Source organism: Anguilla anguilla, chromosome 3, assembly GCF_013347855.1.
Source record: "Anguilla anguilla isolate fAngAng1 chromosome 3, fAngAng1.pri, whole genome shotgun sequence".
In the NCBI taxonomy this organism is placed as follows: domain Eukaryota; kingdom Metazoa; phylum Chordata; class Actinopteri; order Anguilliformes; family Anguillidae; genus Anguilla; species Anguilla anguilla.
In genome coordinates, this window is record NC_049203.1 from 9,745,041 (window position 1) to 9,763,926 (window position 18,886).

Consider the following 18,886-nt stretch of genomic DNA (forward strand, 5'->3'; position numbering starts at 1 on the left):
TAGGAGGTTAACCTGGGTTTCCTCCCCACTTCCTCTAATTAAACATGGAATGCATTAGATTGGGGCTGTATTATAATTAAGAATTTTTTTGCCCTGTTGACTGCAAATTAACAGACGCATCCCACTTACTTCTCACACACCCCCACACCATCTCGCTGTCACTGACCCTGCCTTCTATAGAGCGGAAGCAGCACTCCCAATCCACGGCTGTTTGAGCCATTCCAGGTCTTAGTAGGAGCGGGTTAGTGTGCTTAATAGAATCCACCAGCAGGCAGTTTCCATCCAGGAGGCTCGCCTGCATGGAGTAAAACCTGGACTGGACCGTGAGAGCGCTTTTCCATCCCTGTCTCGGTGACCTCTCCGCGACTGACCCCTCCCCTTAACGCCGCATCACCACGCTACGCTTTCCCGGGCCACGCCCTCTTTCAGCACGCCGTGTCCAGCTGATGTGGTTTTTTTGTTGCTGCCTGTTCCACGCGCTTTCCAACGGTTTTCTAGTGTGATGTGGTCCGCTTTTATGACCTGCGGTCCTATTTTCCTGTCAAGGCTATATTTATTTTCCCCACTCATTTAGTCTTATTGCAGTAACGTTGCTGTACACCACATTCCCACGGTGGAGATGATAAACTTTCCATCTGTCCTTTTGGCTTCATCAACACTTGACTCCATAGGTCTTTTATTGGAAATTAAATTGCTGAAATGAAAACTTGCTGATGTTTTTGCATGGTGGTTGAACATCTCCATATGACAGCGCTAACGCTTCTGTCTTACAGTTTCCGCGGAGACGCTGCAGAAGAACATCGACCAGATGGGTCGGCAAATCGCGGGCCTGGAGAAGGACATCGAGACCTTTCCCCCTCCGCAGAGCGACAAGGACAAGTTTGTGGAGAAGATGTCCATATCCTTTCACTTCCTGCGCCCCTGTCAGCTGACAGGAAATGCTGTCATGGCTAGAACCGCTCAGACAGTGAACACTGCACTGTGATTGGAAGGGTAGCAGCGAAGTGTGTAAATCACTGATGGAGTGGTCTCTACAGTATTTTGGAGAGAGTCAAGTGGTACTTTGCGGTATGATTCATAGACATTGCAAACTCTCAGTTGATTTGGAGGAGTTTTAAGGGGTAGTGTGAGAGTCACTGACTCACTGAACGCCGCAGTTTTGATGGTGGTGAGTGAAAGTGGAGAGGAGGAGGCAATGGGGTGCTCTCAAATGGATGTGACCCCTGGCCACCTCCATGCCGTTCCACCTTAATGAACCTTGGCTGTACTCATGGTTTGCTGACTGCGGACAATGCGCCAGATCTCTACCCCTCTGAAGACTATAAAGGCCCTCTTTGTCCGGTGATGTAACAGCCGCTCATCGACTGGAAGCGATTGGTCGGCTCTGGCGTCGGGCTGTTGCTGAATGGCTCAGTCCTGAGAAGCGGCGCTGCGTGGTCCCATTCACCAGAAACGCCGCGGCGCCACAAAGCTCCCGGCTCTTTGGGCTAAACGAATCACGCGCTGACTGCGAAGGGCCGCTGTTCCCAGAGTTCCCGTCTCTAATGAAGACGCGTCCCGTCCCCGGCGTCACAGAGGGCGCTGTGTTCCCCCTAACGGGGTCCCCACCTGACCGCGTGCCGCGGGAGCGTTTAAAACGGCCTCCCAGAATGCCGGAGCCGTCGCCTTACAGCGCTGATCTTCAGTGAAGATTGGCCTCCTGTTAGCCGTAGCCTGAGAGGCTCTGTGTGTTTACGGTCAGCTCCTGTTAGCCGTAGCCTGAGAGGCTCTGTGTGTTTATGGTCAGCTCCTGTTAGCCGTAGCGCTGAGAGGCTCTGTGTGCTTACGGTCAGCTCCTGTTAGCCGTAGCGCTGAGAGGCTCTGTGTGCTTACGGTCAGCTCCTGTTAGCCGTAGCCTGAGGGGCTCTGTGTGTTTACGGTCAGCTCCTGTTAGCCGTAGCGCTGAGAGGCTCTGTGTGTTTACGGTCAGCTCCTGTTAGCCGTAGCGCTGAGAGGCTCTGTGTGTTTACGGTCAGCTCCTGTTAGCCGTAGCGCTGAGAGGCTCTGTGTGTTTATGGTCAGCTCCTGTTACCCGTAGCGCTGAGAGGCTCTGTGTGTTTACGGTCAGCTCCTGTTAGCCATAGCGCTGAGAGGCTCTGTGTGTTTATGGTCAGCTCCTGTTAGCCGTAGCGCTGAGAGGCTCTGTGTGTTTAGGGTCAGCTCCTGTTAGCCGTAGCGCTGAGAGGCTCTGTGTGTTTACGGTCAGCTCCTGTTAGCCGTAGCGCTGAGAGGCTCTGTGTGTTTATGGTCAGCTCCTGTTAGCTGTAGCGCTGAGAGGCTCTGTGTGTTTACGGTCAGCTCCTGTTAGCCGTAGCGCTGAGAGGCTCTGTGTGTTTATGGTCAGCTCACTTTAAAAGTTCTGTGAGCTGAGGTTGTTCCTGTGGTTGCCTGGTACAGCCCATACACAAAAACAGTTAAAGATGGTGGGCAAGGATTAGATATTTAAGGCTGCGGTTGAGTTGAGTTTGATATTTAAGGCTGTGGTTGTGTTGAGTTCGATATTTAAGGCTGTGGTTGAGTTGAGTTTGATATTTAAGGCTGCTGTTGTGTTGAATTCGATATTTAAGGCTGCTGTTGTGTTGAGTTCGATATTTAAGGCTGTGGTTGTGTTGAGTTCGATATTTAAGGCTGTGGTTGTGTTGAGTTCGATATTTAAGGCTGTGGTTGCGTTGAGTTTGATATTTAAGGCTGTGATTGAGTTGAGTTTGATATTTAAGGCTGTGGTTGTGTTGAGTTTGATATTTGCGGTTGTGGTTGTGTGTATGTAAGGCCTGCTGTTCCTCAGTGTGGAGGCCCTTAACCCTTTGAGCACAGCTTTGTTAGCGTAGCGCGGGAGCAGTATGAGAAGGTGGACCTCATGCACAAGAGCATGGAGAAGCAGTACGAGGAGCTGGGGAAGTACTTCGTCTTCGACCCCAAGAAGATTTCGGTCGAAGAGTTCTTCGGCGACCTCAATAACTTCTGCAACATGTTCCAGGTGAGCAGCCGAACCCTTTTATGATGGGAAGACAAAGCGGAGGCATTGTGTGGATTCAAACTCGATTGTCTCCTGGGTTTGGCAGAAACAGGCTGGAGCTTCACGATGATTCTCAGCCTTCTCTTGTTTACATGCAACATGCAAACCAGCTCTGCCTGTTTGCTTAGCAAAACTTTCTGAATAGTGGGTCTTTGTGAGGCAGCTGGGGATCTATGGAAACATTAACTAATACAAATATTGAGGTTACAGGACAACAAGGACACACATACTTACTGTATGCACGCCTGCACGCACGCACACACACACACACTCAAGGGCAATGATCCATCTGGGCCTTTTTCCCGAAACTCTGATAAGACTTGCACAGTTTCTGAAAGCCATCACACACACAACAAGCTGTCCTTGGAAGAAGACAAAGAGTCGTTCATTTTGTTTACTTTGAAGGTCTGGGTCAAAGAACTTCCACTGAGGGAGGCAAAAATAGGCAGTGCTTCATGTGAGAGCATGACAGAGACAAAAGAGAGAAGTGTAAGGTGTGTGTGTGTGTGTGTGAATGTGAGAGAGAGAGAAAGAGATTGTTTTAGAATTTACTGTGAAGGCATTCCCTGGAGCTGTGCTATATTTCACACGTCTGAAATGTAGCATTTTACATTATAGATTCTTAGCAGACGCTCTTATCCAGAGCGACTTACAACAAGTGCATTACAAAACTCAGAGACAAGCGCTTTACAACATTCCTGCAAGAGAGCTACAATAGGTATAACTTTGCAAAAAGTGTGAATTGTACTGGTGCGAGCCGGGGGCAGGGACCAGGCATGTACAGACAGACAGACAGACAGACAGACCGGCGGACGGACGGACGGACAGGCAGACCGAAAGACGGGCAGACAGACAGACAGACAGACAGACAGGCAGGCAGGTGTGTGGGGGATGTGCTTGGCATGGCCTCCCCCTGTGCACCTGCAGGTGATGTCACACCCTCCTCCTCTGTGAGGCTGAGGTGCAGATGGTGAGCGAGTCTTCTCTCTGCTTACTGTACAGTAATGCAGTACAATGGAGCCAGCCTGCTTTGTGCTCATCCTGGGAGTCAGCCAGATCACTACACACATATACATGTGCACATACAGTATATGCACACACACACACTCTCTCACACACAAACACACACACACACACACACACACACACACACTCACACACACGCTCACACACACACACACACACACTCACACACACACAAATCTCTGAAACAGCCTACAACCAAACAATAAAACAAACAGTAAGTTCATCAGCTAACTGCAGATTGCCTTCTAAAACTACAAAATAAACAGTAATGTTGGCATCAGCCCAGCACACACACAGTGGAATAATTCTTGTTCCTGTGAGTTTCAGAGGCCCTTTGGGGGTAAAACTGATGGCAGTTTAAATGAGAGAAGAGATAATGGCAAATACTGTGTTCACACAGCTCTCTTTGTGATCAGCCTGTCAGCAGCACAGAAATTTATCTCCCGTCTGTGTGTGGTAGATGATTAATGGACAGCCAGTGTTTCTGTGCTCTGGACAGCATGTTTTGGGAGATGAAACGCTCCCCCTCCCCCTCACCCTCTCCTCTCCCTGTCCTTCAGCAAGCGGTGAAGGACAACCAGAGGAGGAAGGAGGCGGAGGAGAAGATCCGCCGGGCGAAGCTGGCGAAGGAGAAGGCTGAGAAGGAGAAGGAGGAGAAGGCCAAGAAGAGCCAGATGCTGGACATCAACGCAGGTACCGTGGAGACTACACATCCCAGCACGCACCGCACCAAAACCCTGTCCAGTCCGTTTCATAAGCCACCAGATCTGAGTCTGACGGGAGGTCGTCTTCTCTGACGTTAAGCCTCGTTAAAACAGCACTTAAGTATCAGAGAGGCAGGCCCTGAAGCGCGGGATGTGACCCCCCCCCCCCCCCCCCCCCATTCCTTGTAAAATATACACACCACACTCACATCTGATAAACAGCTCGGATCTGTAAACATAGGTTTAGAGGCTCCAGTGGCTGCGGCCGTTTCACCAGCGCTAATGGTCTGCGGTTGCGGGCCTGTTTTATTTTACATGTCCTCGCGCGGTCAACTTAACCGTGCCTAATGACCGCCGATTGCTGATGAGGCCCTCAGCCAACGAGAGAGCCGGAAGATCACCGGTCCGCTTTCTCCGCTCTGCAGCTGCAGTTCTCCTGTGCTCCACTTGGGGGAGCTCAGGGTTCATTTTTTGACCGCGGCGCTGGCGTCTGACGTGGGGAAGGCTTGTTTTCATTCAGCCTTGGAAAGTGCAGCTGTCCTATCTGTAGATATCATTCTTTACGCTGTTTATCTCCTGCCATAAAAATCCACAAGAAAGAGAGATCAGTGCAAGTGTGCCAAAGAAGCTTGTGTTTTAAACGTCTAAAGGAGATGAGAAGTGTTTGAGGGAGATGAGGAGAACCAGAGAGCCATTTGTTCTGTGGAGAAACGCCGCTGCAGCATTGGGCCTGCGGTTCTGTTCTGGCCCTCGTCACAGAGAGCAGTGCTGTGAGATCCATTAATCTCCACTCCTTAGGGACGGGGGAGTGAAGGGTACTAATCCCTGTAACAGAGGAGCAGCGGTTCCGGTCACATTCTTGTTTATTTGAGAAGCTTCTCCGGTCGGTCCTCGTGGTCCGGATTGATGCACAGAATTCCGTGCTGGTCCGTGTTCTGCTTAAGCCTTTTGCAACAGCCAGGGACAGGAAGGAACATCCTGACTCCACATGTCCAAGTGTGATTTATATTTTTTTATAAGGTTATATGGGAGGTGATATTGGAGGCTGAATGTTGTATCTGAGAGTAGGGACTGGGTTTTAGTGCTTTTATTGTGAAAGAGGGGAAGTTGTGTAATGAGAAAAGTTAGATTGAGTTTTTAACTGGACCCTGCAGACCGTGTCTTGCTCTCTGGAGGTGAGAGCAGCTATATTTGCACAAGTATTAATGACTTAATATTTACAATCACTCATCCATACACAGATACACACACTCACCCACAGTCACTGAGATACACATACACTCTTACTCGCCCGCACACACACACACACACACACACTCTCACTCGCACACATGCATGCACACACACACACACACACACACACACACACACACACAGTCACTCAGACACATGTTCATTCACACACACACACACACACACACACATACACACACATACACACACACACTCAGTCACATACACTCTCACTCGCACACATGCATGCACACACACTCACACACGCACACACACACATATACAGAGTCACTTAAACACACATTCAGTCACAAGCACACACACCTCATGTCGCAATGGTGGAAGTTTGTGTTCATAGTGGTAACAGTGTGTGTTTACCTTGGTAGCTATGTTTGTAGTAGTGGCGGTTCATTCTGTTCTTACTTCGGTTCACACTGAAGACGTAGCAGCGTGTGTTTATATTGGTGGCCGCTCATATTTGGGGCATGCGCCAGTGTTTTTGGCTGAGCGGAGCACACACACATTGCGCCCCCCTTTCCCCAACATCTGTTTCCCATCACACAGAGATTTAAGCAACCAATCAGAAACACTCCCGCTTCCCCTTCAAACCCATAGTGCCCTCGCTCTGCCAGCTCAGCAGCCAATCACAAGCTTTCCCGCTGAAACCCCTAACCTCAAACCCCTGGCTCTGTCAGTCATACCCCTGAACCTCCCCTGCAGCCCCTCATGCCTGTCGTCCCTGCCGCCCCCCCACAAGCCTGTGGTCTGCCTCAGCCCCCCCCACCTCCTGGATCGCCTCAGTCACACTGGCCCCTGCCAGCCACCCTCCCCCCCCCTTCCTCTTCTCTGTTTCTCATTCCATAGCTGTGTCGTGTCAGACTTTCCTCCGTCCTCCCCCCTCCAGTTCCTTTTAGACGTTCTAAAAGGAACATTCTGGAAAGCCTTTCTCCTCCTTAAACTTATTACTGCATTTCAGACACACACTCCTCCAGCCTGTAAAGAGGGTTACTCTGGAGACAGTTTCACTTTGCAGCAGACCAGGAGAGGATATGCAGTTAATCTCTCTAACATTAACTCTGAGGGCGAGTCTTTTTTGAGAAAGCTCACCCGCGGAGGAGGGGTGTTGTTTACGCGCCTCTCGGAGAGGAAAGGGGGCCGGCACACCTGTGCTGGATGGTTTGCATACCGCGCCGGCCCCCGCTTTGCATGAGCCCTCACGCCACATCCTTCACTTCCTGTCCGATTCCCAGAAGCGCGTGCTGTTCCTCGCACCCTGACGTAAGGCCTGGGATCTGTCTGTCTCTCTCTCTCCCTCTCTCTCCCCCCCCCCCCCCCCCTCTCTCTCTCTCTCTCTCTCTCTGCTTTATGTATGAGTTTGTTACCAGTTCTCCCTGGGAGTGTGGGAGTGCTGTGATTAACATTACCCCCACACCCCCCACACCCCCAAACACAGGCTGGTGGAAACGCAGAGTCTCAGGTTGCACAGAGTCTAGTTTAGAAACACAATGAGAATGAGCTGCTGCTTTCCTGTGAGGAGCTGTTGTTTTTCCGTCTGCTCCATTTCCTGCTCGGCTGAGGAGATGAATAATTTGCGCGTGCAGTGAGAGATGGGGGAGGGGGCTGAGGGGAGGGGAGGGGGTGGAGGAGTTTGGGGTTTCCGCTCCTGAAGTTCCTGTGTCCCCGCTCCGGTACGGCAGAGGGCTTCCTCCAGTCTGTCAGCGCATGCCACGCCCTCACATCTCTCTTCTGGTAAAATACCCTTATTTAGAGCCCCAGCGCAATGCTAACAATACCCTGATTTATAGCCCATGAAAACACCCTGATTTGAGGCTTCAGCACTATGATGAAAACACCCTGATTTGAGGCTTCAGCGCTATGATGAAAACACCCTGATTTGGAGCCCCCTCTGATCTCACAGGAGAGCGTTTAATCACAGAAACCCTCTCTGAGCTCACAGGAGTATGTCTAATCACAGAATCTCTCTCCCAAAACACAACCAAGTAATAAAAATCACAGAAACCGTCTTGCTAAACACACAGTCAGCCTGATTAATCACAGAAAGCAAGTATAGAGAAAAGCTTCCACTAACAGGAAGGGCAGGACAGAATGTACTCTCGGACATGAGATCACAGACCCCTAAGATAAGCAATTCCACACTGTGGCTGTTTTTGTGTGAGTGAGGAGATCGTTGTTTATTACGAGGGCAGCAGAATGAAATGAGATGTTTGGTTTGGATGCGTCAGTGGGGCCTGTTGTCGGGGTGATACTGGCACAGTGTCCAGCTCTCAGACTCCTGTAGAAAGCATGAGGACTGTCTGTCCCTGCAGCACTCTGGAACAGGATAGGTGAGAGAAAATGATAGAGACAAAGGCATTGTTTTCAGTGTCCAGAAGTTCCATGTGTGATAGGTCTTATAGAACTGTATGACAACACTAATATCAAAAATCTATATCATCATTATTTTCAGTAACATCATAATTATAATAATGCTAGCAATAATAACAATGATGATATGTACATATAAATTATAATATATGTATAATTACTATTTACTACTATTACTACTGCTTATTATAATTTTTATTACTATTGTTAGTAATACTAATTATAAATATGTAGTTACTGGTATTTAATTCATAGCCATAGATATTTAATGTAATGTATCTTTACATTATAATGCTATACTAATAAAATATTATTTTGAATTATATATTGAATGCTACATAGGGCAGCCATATTTCTCTGTTGCTCAGCAGTGGTGTTATGACTGATATGTGTTTGTTTGCACTTGCCCTTAACCAGCGTGAGTTGCTCCCAATTTGGGCATTTGCTGAAGTAATTTAGAGTAGGCACTAAAGGCTACAACAGCATTGTTCCACAAAGGACTTGAACCTGCAACCTTCGACCTCACTTGGTTAGTGCAGATGGCAAGGCTAAAGTCTCCCTTCCTGAGCCACGTGACTCTGAGTGTGTGTTGCTGAATGGCTACTGGGCTACACAGATTGAGAGCAGCAGTATTCAGATGTGGGACGAGGGCAGTTCCTGCCTGTGACCACTAGATGCCAGTGTTGTTGGTATGTGAGGGTGCTCCAGTGCGTACAGGCGCACGCTTCTCTTACAGGATCACACTGCTTCCCATCACGCCGTCCTGTGGTTTCTGAGCAAAGCGTCTGTTAACCCCTTCAGCCCTGGACGCTGGCACAGCTCTGGCAGGGTTGTATGGTATAAGGACGTGCTATCGAGAGAACGAGAGTTCCAGTCTGTGTTCCCACGGCTGTTTCCTTCCTTATCTCAGGGCTGACTTCAGTGAGTGAAAGGAGTGGAAGGGATTCCTGTAGTTCTGCATTGTGATATATGTTTATTCTTATTGCCGTGACTCACTGTATCCACCTTCAGGTAGGGAGGCCTGTCTCTCTGAATTTCTCAGTACAGGAGGGGACTAAAGTTACAGTAAAAAAAGAAGCAGTGTCTTTTTATCAGTGTTCATTTGCCTGAATCCAGACTAGAATGGTTGTTTGTGTCATCATTGCTAGTTCATACGTATGTAATATATTTAGTATCATAACTTAAGGCAGTATGTTCATTCATAAGGTCAAATATTGGCTGTTAGGATATATCAATACTCATAACACTTTCCGAGCACACACAGCTGAGCGTTGTATTGGATATAGGCCGGAGGATGTCGATGTCATATTTTCACATTTTCAGGTTAGTGGGTCACGGCAGTAGAGAATAGGGTCAATGGCTTCCTCCGCTGGGCACTTACATGCATATGATTTAAGCTCATCCTGGAAAGTGGACCACACAAACACGTGTGTTTTTATCCGCGTCCCAGAGGCCGTACATAAACATGCTTTTTACGTAAGCACCGCGGGCATGTACCAGATTCATTTCCCGAGAGCAAAACCGGGATGCGCGGCCGCAGTTCCACTTTCCGGCCACAGGGTGGTGCATGCGAGCCGTATTTAATTCTGTCGGTCCCCTGTTGTGTTGTTGACTTCCCGTTGCGTGATGCAGGGTGATGCCTGCGCCCATCTGGTGCCTGTTTAGTGGGAAGGTGGGGGAGGGGGAGTTCCATGCAGCGCTAATCTCTACTGAGGCCACGGAGGCTTAAAACCTTTAACCTTCTCCACTCAGAATGGAGATAATTAAAGCCATCTGCCTGCCCGCGTCCTCTCTGTGTACCCCCACACACCCCTCACTTTAACAACACACTTATCTCTGCCCTGCTGTTTACTGTACTCTACTGTACACAAGCCCATAGCCTAGAGATACTCTACGGCTAGGATGTGGATCAGTGTGTCACAGGCTCTCTCTCTCTCCCTCACACACACACATACACACACATATACACTCTCTCTCTGACACACACACACACACACACACAGCCGGACACACATACACTCTCTCTGACACACACACACACACACATACAGCCAGACACACACACACTCACGCACGTAGACACACACGCACATACATACATACACACACACACACACACACACATACACTCACACATAGACACACGCACACACACACAGACACACACACACCTACACACACACACATAGACACACACGCACATACATACATACACACACACACACACATACACTCACACATAGACACACGCACATACACACACACACACACACACCAGCCCTGTCCCGTATGTGTGTTTGACCCCAGCACAGGCGCAGTCAGCTACAGGCTGTAGCTGCATCTCTGCTGTTGTTCTTGGTCTGATTGCTGCTCCTGATCCGCTTTGATCCGACCGTCAGTCTGTCAGGAGGATTATGTCCTCACTTTGACCCAATAAAACATCCTAAACTGCCCTGTGCGTGTGCCTGTATGTGCGCGTGTCTGTCTGTATGTGTGTGTCTGTGTGTGTGTGTGTGTGTGTGTGTGTGTGTCTGTGTGTGTGTGAGTGTGTGTGTGTGTGTGAGTGAGTGTGAGTGTGTGTCTGTGTGTGTGTGTGAGTGTGAGTGTGTGTGTGTGAGTGTGTGTCTGTGTCTGTGTGTGTGTGTGAGCGTGTGAGTGAGTGTGTGTGTGTGTACTGCAGCAGTGGGCTCAGGTGCTGATCTCCATTCAGTCCCTCAGGTTTAGCAGCAGCTGAGGGCTTTGCTCTGGGGAGTCTCTGCTATCTGTGTCCTGGAAAGAGAGTCTCACCTCAGATATTAAAGCCCAACGACTTATTCCATTAAAATCCTAATCCCAGCTGTGAGTGTGGGAATGAGGCCGGTGTGACGGTGTGTGTGTGTGTGTGTGTGTGTGTGTATGTTTGTGTGTATGTATGGGGGTGTTTGTGCTCACGTGTTTGGTTGTCGCTGTGTATGTGCTCACGTGTACGCACTGGTTGGAGGTTTAGGGTGAGGGTGTGTGTGTGTGTGTGTGTAGGAGTGCGCACGCCCCAGGCACCATTAACGGCAGTGTAGTGTAAGTAGGTCACTGCTCATGTAGGTTACTGTGCTTAAAGTGGCCACTGTGCTGATGTGACAGGTTGATGTCCTATTATAGAGGTAAAGATAGGGGGCGCCCCACTCCAGCCATTTGTGCCCTTCTGTGTTCACTGGTGAAAAGAGGGGGGGGGGGCGTGTGGGAGGAAGAAGAGCTGGTCCCTTGAGTAATGGGATTAAAAGAGAGAGCAACATCCCTCCCTCACTCTCCCCTTTCCCCATCTTCCTCTCTCCCCCTCTTCTTTCTTCCTCTCTCACTAGCTCTTTGTGTGTTCTTCATTTATCTACGTACATATTCACAGACACACATGTATCCTGGGGTGATATGCTGTATCGGTCCTGTATAACAGTTCCCTGGCTGTCCTCTCTGGATTGGAAGATGGTGTATGATACAGATGCAGATTGCAGATTCAAGCTTTAAATAATTTAAGTATGTGAGAGTATGTGATTTGGTGCCAATTAAATAACGCTTGGCAGAACAAACACGGGCACATACATCAGTCATACGTTCTGCTGCCTGTTTAACTATTAACATGTAAAAGTTTATCCATATAAGTCAGTGTCAGATTGGATGGACATGTTCTTAAAATCTGATTTTCTGCCCATTGGAAGTTTATAAAGGATATAGGAGTGATGTTTTCAGTACCTGCTTCTGTACGGTATTATGTCTTCTTTTCTCAGTCTGAAATAGTCTGGCATGTTTAAGAGCCAGAAAGACACGGGTACTTTACTGAAATGGAGGTTCTTCCGGTGCAGTGCACCTCAGCATGCTGACAGTAGGCTGCTCTCCTGTTCTTTCACAACGCCGGCTGTGAAATCCGGATTCACACACCCCACTACTCACAGCCAAGCGGCCATTTTATCCCGTCGCCATAGAAACTGTGACACGGCCAGGTTTGAACAGCCCAAGCTTTATTGAGAGCCGCCCGGGCGAACAGGACGCATTCCCTTCTGCGTGGTGCCTGACTGCATGCTTCTGCGTGTGTGTGTGTGTTTACAGAGGGAGACGAGACGGGTATCATGGACGGCCTGCTGGAGGCGCTGCAGTCTGGAGCTGCCTTCAGGAGGAAGAGAGGTCCACGGCAAGCTGGTGAGTCGCACCCACACCCAGCGGGAGCCCCGCCCACGTCCTGGGGGAGCCACACCCCCCTGTGATGCGATCACCTCCCAACCTCTCGCATCATGACCTCTGTGTGCAGGTTTGGTGGACATGTGCTCTTTCTGTAAGGGATCTATTGTGGTATCCACGGAGAACTTATTCTCTGTTCTCATTTGAGTAGCCACGTATTTTAATTGCATTTTTACTGTGGTGCTTGTGCACACAGACATACACACACACGCGCGCACACACTCCTCTCACTCATACAGTACGTCCTGAAACGGGCTGTCCAGCGGAGGGTGCTGTGCATTTGTTATGGTATTAGCGAAGCAGACTTCCATATAGCGCTGGCCAATGGACATCCAGCCGCTGACTTCCAAGTACATGTAAATATTGGTTTGGGTCTCGTAAATAAAGCAAAGGAATTATTTACAGGAGGGAGAAAACCTGGAAAGAAAATGCAAAATAACCAAGGAAAAGCAAACAGACAGTTTTTAAAATAAACGGACGACACTGCCCCCTAAAAACCCCTGTGTGTCTGCTTTCCACCTTCCCCTAGTGACTGTCACTATTGCACCCACAAAAACAATCGTACTATTTGTACCCCCAATTGCTGACAGAGGGTGTAAATATGTGAATTTCACCACAACCAGTTTCCCCTTCTATAAATACATCTCAGTTTCCACACTGCCTGTAAGACCACAGTGCAGTTGCACATACCTAGACTGCTGTGGCATTCTTACACACCCAGAAACCACGTACAGATATAAGACACACATACTGCTGTGGCACGCCAAGCCCACACGTAGGTTTTCACTCCAACTCCAACTCTCCCTCTTGAGGAACAGTTTCATATTTTTGTTTTAAAGGGATAGTTCACCAAAAAGTGAAATGAACGTACCCAGCCTGCTGTTTATCCATCCAGAGCTATCGGGATGGATAGATGGCGCTCCGTGTAAGTGGGAACATGCCTTCATTTTATTTTTGGGTGAACTGCCCCTTTAAGGACATTATGTCTTGTGCACACCTGCTCAAATTCGGTATCAGTCCAGCGTTCTATCACGCTTCACAGTGTGTCAGCTGATCACGATGTGTACGTCTGCCTGGAGCTGGATCGAGACCTTCTCTTTGTCTGAAAGACACAGTGTCCCAACTCCAATAAAAACAACACACACACACACACCACACACTCAGACACACACACACACACACTCACACGCACAAAGAAAATCACACACACACACTCATACCACACACTCAGACACAGACACACACTCACACGCACAAAGAAAATCACACACACACACACACACACACACACACACACTCATACCACACACTCAGACCCAGACACACACACAAACGCACAAAGAAAATCACACACACATGCCACACACTCAGACACAGACACACACACACACGCACAAAGAAAATCACACACACACACAAAAACACACACACACACTCTGTGCTGTCCCACAGTGCCTCATTAGCACTGCAGCATCCATCCTGCCCCTCTCTGACTGCACTTTTCTGTGTGTGTGTGTGTGTGTGTGTGTGTGTGTATGTCTGTGTGTGTCCTTGTGTCTGTGCGTGTCTCTGTATGCGTGTGTCTGTGTCTGCGTGTCTCTGTGCATGTGTCTGTGTCTACGTGTCTGTGCGTGTCTGTGTGCATGTGTTTGTATGTGTGTGTCTCTGTGTTTGCGTTTCTGTGTGCATGTGTTTGTGTGTGTGTGTCTGTATGTGTGTCTGTACATGTGTCTGTGTGCATGTGTTTGTGTCTACGTGTCTGTGTGTGTCTCTGTGTCTGCGTGCCTGTGTTTGTGTGTGTCTCTGTGTGTCTCTGTGTCTGCGTGTGTCTGTGTGCATGTGTTTGTGTGTGTCTGTATGTGTGTCTGTATGTGTGTCTGTGTCTGTGTGTGCCTGTATCTCTCTCTCAGCTCACTAATGGCTGTATCACTGGGTTTATCAGAGAATGGACTTCCCCTGACTCATTTCTGAGCTAATTGAGCGGCCCGCGGGTCCCGTGGGCAAACGGAAGCGTTATCTCTCGCTGCGGGACACCTCGTTCTGAGAGGGGCAGTCCGTTTGCTCAGATGAGGAGATGCTTCCCGATACGGGGCTGCTGGAGGCGCGCCTGGAGGAGGCTGCGGTGTGCCGGAGCGATCCATACGGCACGGTGACGCACCCGCATGCCTCTGCGCCTCGTCCCGGGCCTCCTCAGGGTCTTACGCAACGCTCAGCCCAGATCAGCGCTTCCGCCGCACCGTCAGCCCCAGCACGCATCCGCCTGCATCGCAACGATGAGCCCTGCAGGGTCATTACAGATTTGTGTGCCCTGCAGTGTTACAGCATTGTCTGTACTGCAGGGTCATTACAGATTAGTGTGCCCTGCAGTGTTACATCATTGTCTGTACTGCAGGGTCATTACAGATTAGTGTGCCCTGCAGTGTTACATCATTGTCTGTACTGCAGGGTCATTACAGATTAGTGTGTCCTGCAGTGTTACAGCATTGTCTGTACTGCAGGGTCATTACAGATTTGTGTGCCCTGCAGTGTTACATCATTGTCTGTACTGCAGGGTCATTACAGATTAGTGTGCCCTGCAGTGTTACAGCATTGTCTGTACTGCAGGGTCATTACAGATTTGTGTGCCCTGCAGTGTTACAGCATTGTCTGTACTGCAGGGTCATTACAGATTTGTGTGCCCTGCAGTGTTACAGCATTGTCTGTACTGCAGGGTCATTACAGATTTGTGTGCCCTGCAGTGTTACAGCATTGTCTGTACTGCAGGGTCATTACAGATTTGTGTGCCCTGCAGTGTTACAGCATTGTCTGTACTGCAGGGTCATTACAGATTTGTGTGCCCTGCAGTGTTACAGCATTGTCTGTACTGCAGGGTCCTTACAGATTTGTGTGCCCTGCAGTGTTACAGCATTGTCTGTACTGCAGGGTCATTACAGATTTGTGTGCCCTGCAGCTCTGTTACAGATTTGTGTGCACTGAACTGCAGGGTCATTACATCTTAGTCTGCACTGCAGTATCGGTTCATCATGTTTTTACTGCGAGTTCCGGTTTGAGTTTGCCGATGTGGGACAGATTAAATGGGCTGGAATGCCAGCTCCCTGCACCGCTTCAGATGGAAGCTGCAGACCCCCTCAGTCTGAGCTGCACCGCTTCAGATGGAAGCTGCAGACCCCCTCAGTCTGAGCTGCACCGCTTCAGATGGGAGCTGCAGACCCCCTCAGTCTGAGCTGCACTGCTTCAGATGGAAGCTGCAGACCCCCTCAGTCAGAGCTGCACCGCTTCAGATGGGAGCTGCAGACCCCCTCAGTCAGAGCTGCACCGCTTCAGATGGAAGCTGCAGACCCCCTCAGTCTGAGCTGCACCGCTTCAGATGGAAGCTGCAGACCCCCTCAGTCTGAGCTGCACTGCTTCAGATGGAAGCTGCAGACCCCCTCAGTCTGAGCTGCACTGCTTCAGATGGAAGCTGCAGACCCCCTCAGTCTGAGCTGCACCGCTTCAGATGGAAGCTGCAGACCCCCTCAGTCTGAGCTGCACTGCTTCAGATGGAAGCTGCAGACCCCCTCAGTCTGAGCTGCACTGCTTCAGATGGAAGCTGCAGACCCCCTCAGTCTGAGCTGCACCGCTTCAGACGGAAGCTGCAGATCCCCTCAGTCTGAGCTGCACCGCTTCAGATGGAAGCTGCAGACCCCCTCAGTCTGAGCTGCACCGCTTCAGATGGAAGCTGCAGACCCCCTCAGTCTGAGCTGCACCGCTTCAGATGGAAGCTGCAGACCCCCTCAGTCTGAGCTGCACCGCTTCAGATGGAAGCTGCAGACCCCCTCAGTCTGAGCTGCACCGCTTCAGATGGAAGCTGCAGACCCCCTCAGTCTGAGCTGCACTGCTTCAGATGGAAGCTGCAGACCCCCTCAGTCTGAGCTGCACCGCTTCAGATGGGAGCTGCAGACCCCCTCAGTCTGAGCTGCACCGCTTCAGATGGAAGCTGCAGACCCCCTCAGTCAGAGCTGGCCTGGGTCCTGGCTCTCTGGCGTTTAGCTCTGTTTACCGAGCGCGACTCCCCGATCCGCACGCGCGGTGCGCTCCGCGCTCCCCGCCGTCCCCGAGCCCGGTTACCCTGGACGATAGCGTTAGCGGGATCCAGCTACAGGAAGCGGCGCAGCTGCTGTGTGTGTGTGTGTGTGTGTGTGAGCGCGCTACGGTAGCCCAGCGGCTGCTCTGTGTGTGTGTGTGTGTGTGTGTGTGTGTGTGAGTGCGCTACGGGAGGCCAGCGGCTGCTCTTCCCTCCGCTCGCTCTCCCTCGTCTCTGGGTCGTGAGAACGCCCGGTCGCTAGGGCCACCGCGTTTCCTCTCGGGCTCTATATTTAAAGCTCCGCTCTCTCTAATTTACGGGGAGGCCCTGGGGCGAAGACGCGCACCCCGAGCGCACCGCAGAGAAGCGGCCTCGCCTCGCCGCGTTCGAGCCGCACGCCGCTAACACGCAACGTTAGCGCGTTCTGTTCCTCAGCCGAACGCACGTCCCCCTCGCTGGACAGCCACCCCGCTCCCTGTCCTGAAGTTTAACCCCTTTAGTAAGAGGGTACTGGTAACAGGAGGTACTGTCTGTACGAGGAGGACGTGCGGAATGCTGCATTATGACATCACCACATTCCGGGCTTTAACGAGAACGGCTGTTCCTGACCTTGAGCTCCACATCGCTGTAGAAGATGTTTTGTCTCTGTCCCCATATTAAACTGGAGCTCTAAATGTTTGTTTTTAAATATGCAGTAGATAGCGGAATAGTATTAAAGTATAAACATATAGCTTTGCGTCGACTCTTAAGAAAACATGCATTTAGCATGCATTTAATGAATAAAATTTCTGACTATAGCTCACAAATTGTTGGATTTAACAGACAGTTTGAATCTAACTGGTATTAAAGCATGACTTTCATTGTTATTTTTTTTATAAATATTCACTAAACACCACAATTAATCCACAATTAAACTGTGTTAGATTTACAGAAGATTCCCCAAGTAGGAGACTCCTCCCACGGATTAATCAGCTTTTGCCCTCCATGAAAGGGTCAGTCCTTTACAGTCTGTGCAGTGGGGTATTGTGGGTAATCATCCTCACTCTTGGCCACACTTTCACAGCTTAAACCCCCGGCAGCTGCTCTCTTGCCCTAATTCGAGCGACTCAGCTGCCCTCTCGCTGCTCTCTAACAGAGCCACGCCCAAGCCAGAGAAGTGGGGAAGGGGATCGTCCCAGACGAATTCCCCACACGCCCGTCCCAAGCATATCGATTTGCACTGGGGCGGGGGTGCGATCGAGCCTGGAGGTTCAGGCACAGTCGACACGTCGGGGGCTTGGCTGGGACGCCCAGGCCAGCGGCCGCCCCGCCGGCGGGGCCACATGGAGCGCGTTCCTCGCTCCCTTCCCCACACGGGACGTCCCGTCCTCAGGAGAGGACAAGCGGCCTGGGCTGGAACTTCAGCTGCAGCCAGAGAGACGGAGAGCTGCCCTGTGCAGCACTGTGCATCTCCTGGACTCTGTGCCAAGCGCAGGGCTCTGTGTTCACAGCTACAGGCTTTTGTAGTCTAATTCAGTCTTTCATTCAGTCTGCCGGGCCTCTGGGACCAACAGCAAGAGGCACTTTCTACCCCTTAAACAACTGATCTGGGGTCAGCTACCCTCGTGCTTATCTTACTCCAACCTGCATGTGAAAAATGATTAGTACTGATCTCAGGCCAGCTCTTGGGGGCAGGACCCAAATATACACTCACTGTGTAGTTGGAGTATTACGGCATGCTCCCTGTTCAGGTTTCTCTGCATTATCTCAGAGCATCTGATAGGATTAGTGGCTAATTACCTGCAGGGCAACAGAACCACAGTCTGTTGGTGCTCCTAGTAGCACAGTTTGTTAGCGCTCCTAGCAGCACAGTCTGTTAGCACTCCTAGCAGCAAAGGCTGTTAGCGCTCCTAGCAGCACAATCTGTTAGTGCCATTAGCAGCACAGTCTGTTAGCATTCCTCGCAGCAAAAGCTGTTAGCGCTCCTAGCAGCACAGTCCAGTAGCTCCATTAGCAGCACAGTACGGCCTTACCTTGCGTCCCACTCTGGCCATAGGGCCGTGTATGCGTGGGTACAGTGCCAGCTCTGCCCTGTAGATTGGCTCTCTGAAATAGGAGGTGCTGGAGGCTACCCAGGCACCCCAGGCCCTGCCATCTGCCTGCCCACAGCACGCCTGCCCCCCCCCCCCCAGCCTGTCTTTGGCCTCTTTCTCTTCTCTAAACATCCTGTCTGTCGCA

At 50.4% G+C, this 18,886-nt stretch overlaps 1 protein-coding gene across 1 annotated transcript in view; it reads left to right on the plus strand.

The window, feature by feature from the left end:
- Positions 1-18,886, plus strand: part of LOC118223413 (protein diaphanous homolog 1) — a 36,190-nt gene that overhangs the window by 5,204 nt on the left and 12,100 nt on the right. The window contains exons 6-9 of the mRNA XM_035409905.1: positions 774-898; positions 2,852-3,016; positions 4,642-4,774; positions 12,478-12,567. Of these exons, the coding sequence (XP_035265796.1) occupies positions 774-898; positions 2,852-3,016; positions 4,642-4,774; positions 12,478-12,567 (513 nt within the window). The remainder of the gene's footprint in view (positions 1-773; positions 899-2,851; positions 3,017-4,641; positions 4,775-12,477; positions 12,568-18,886) is intronic.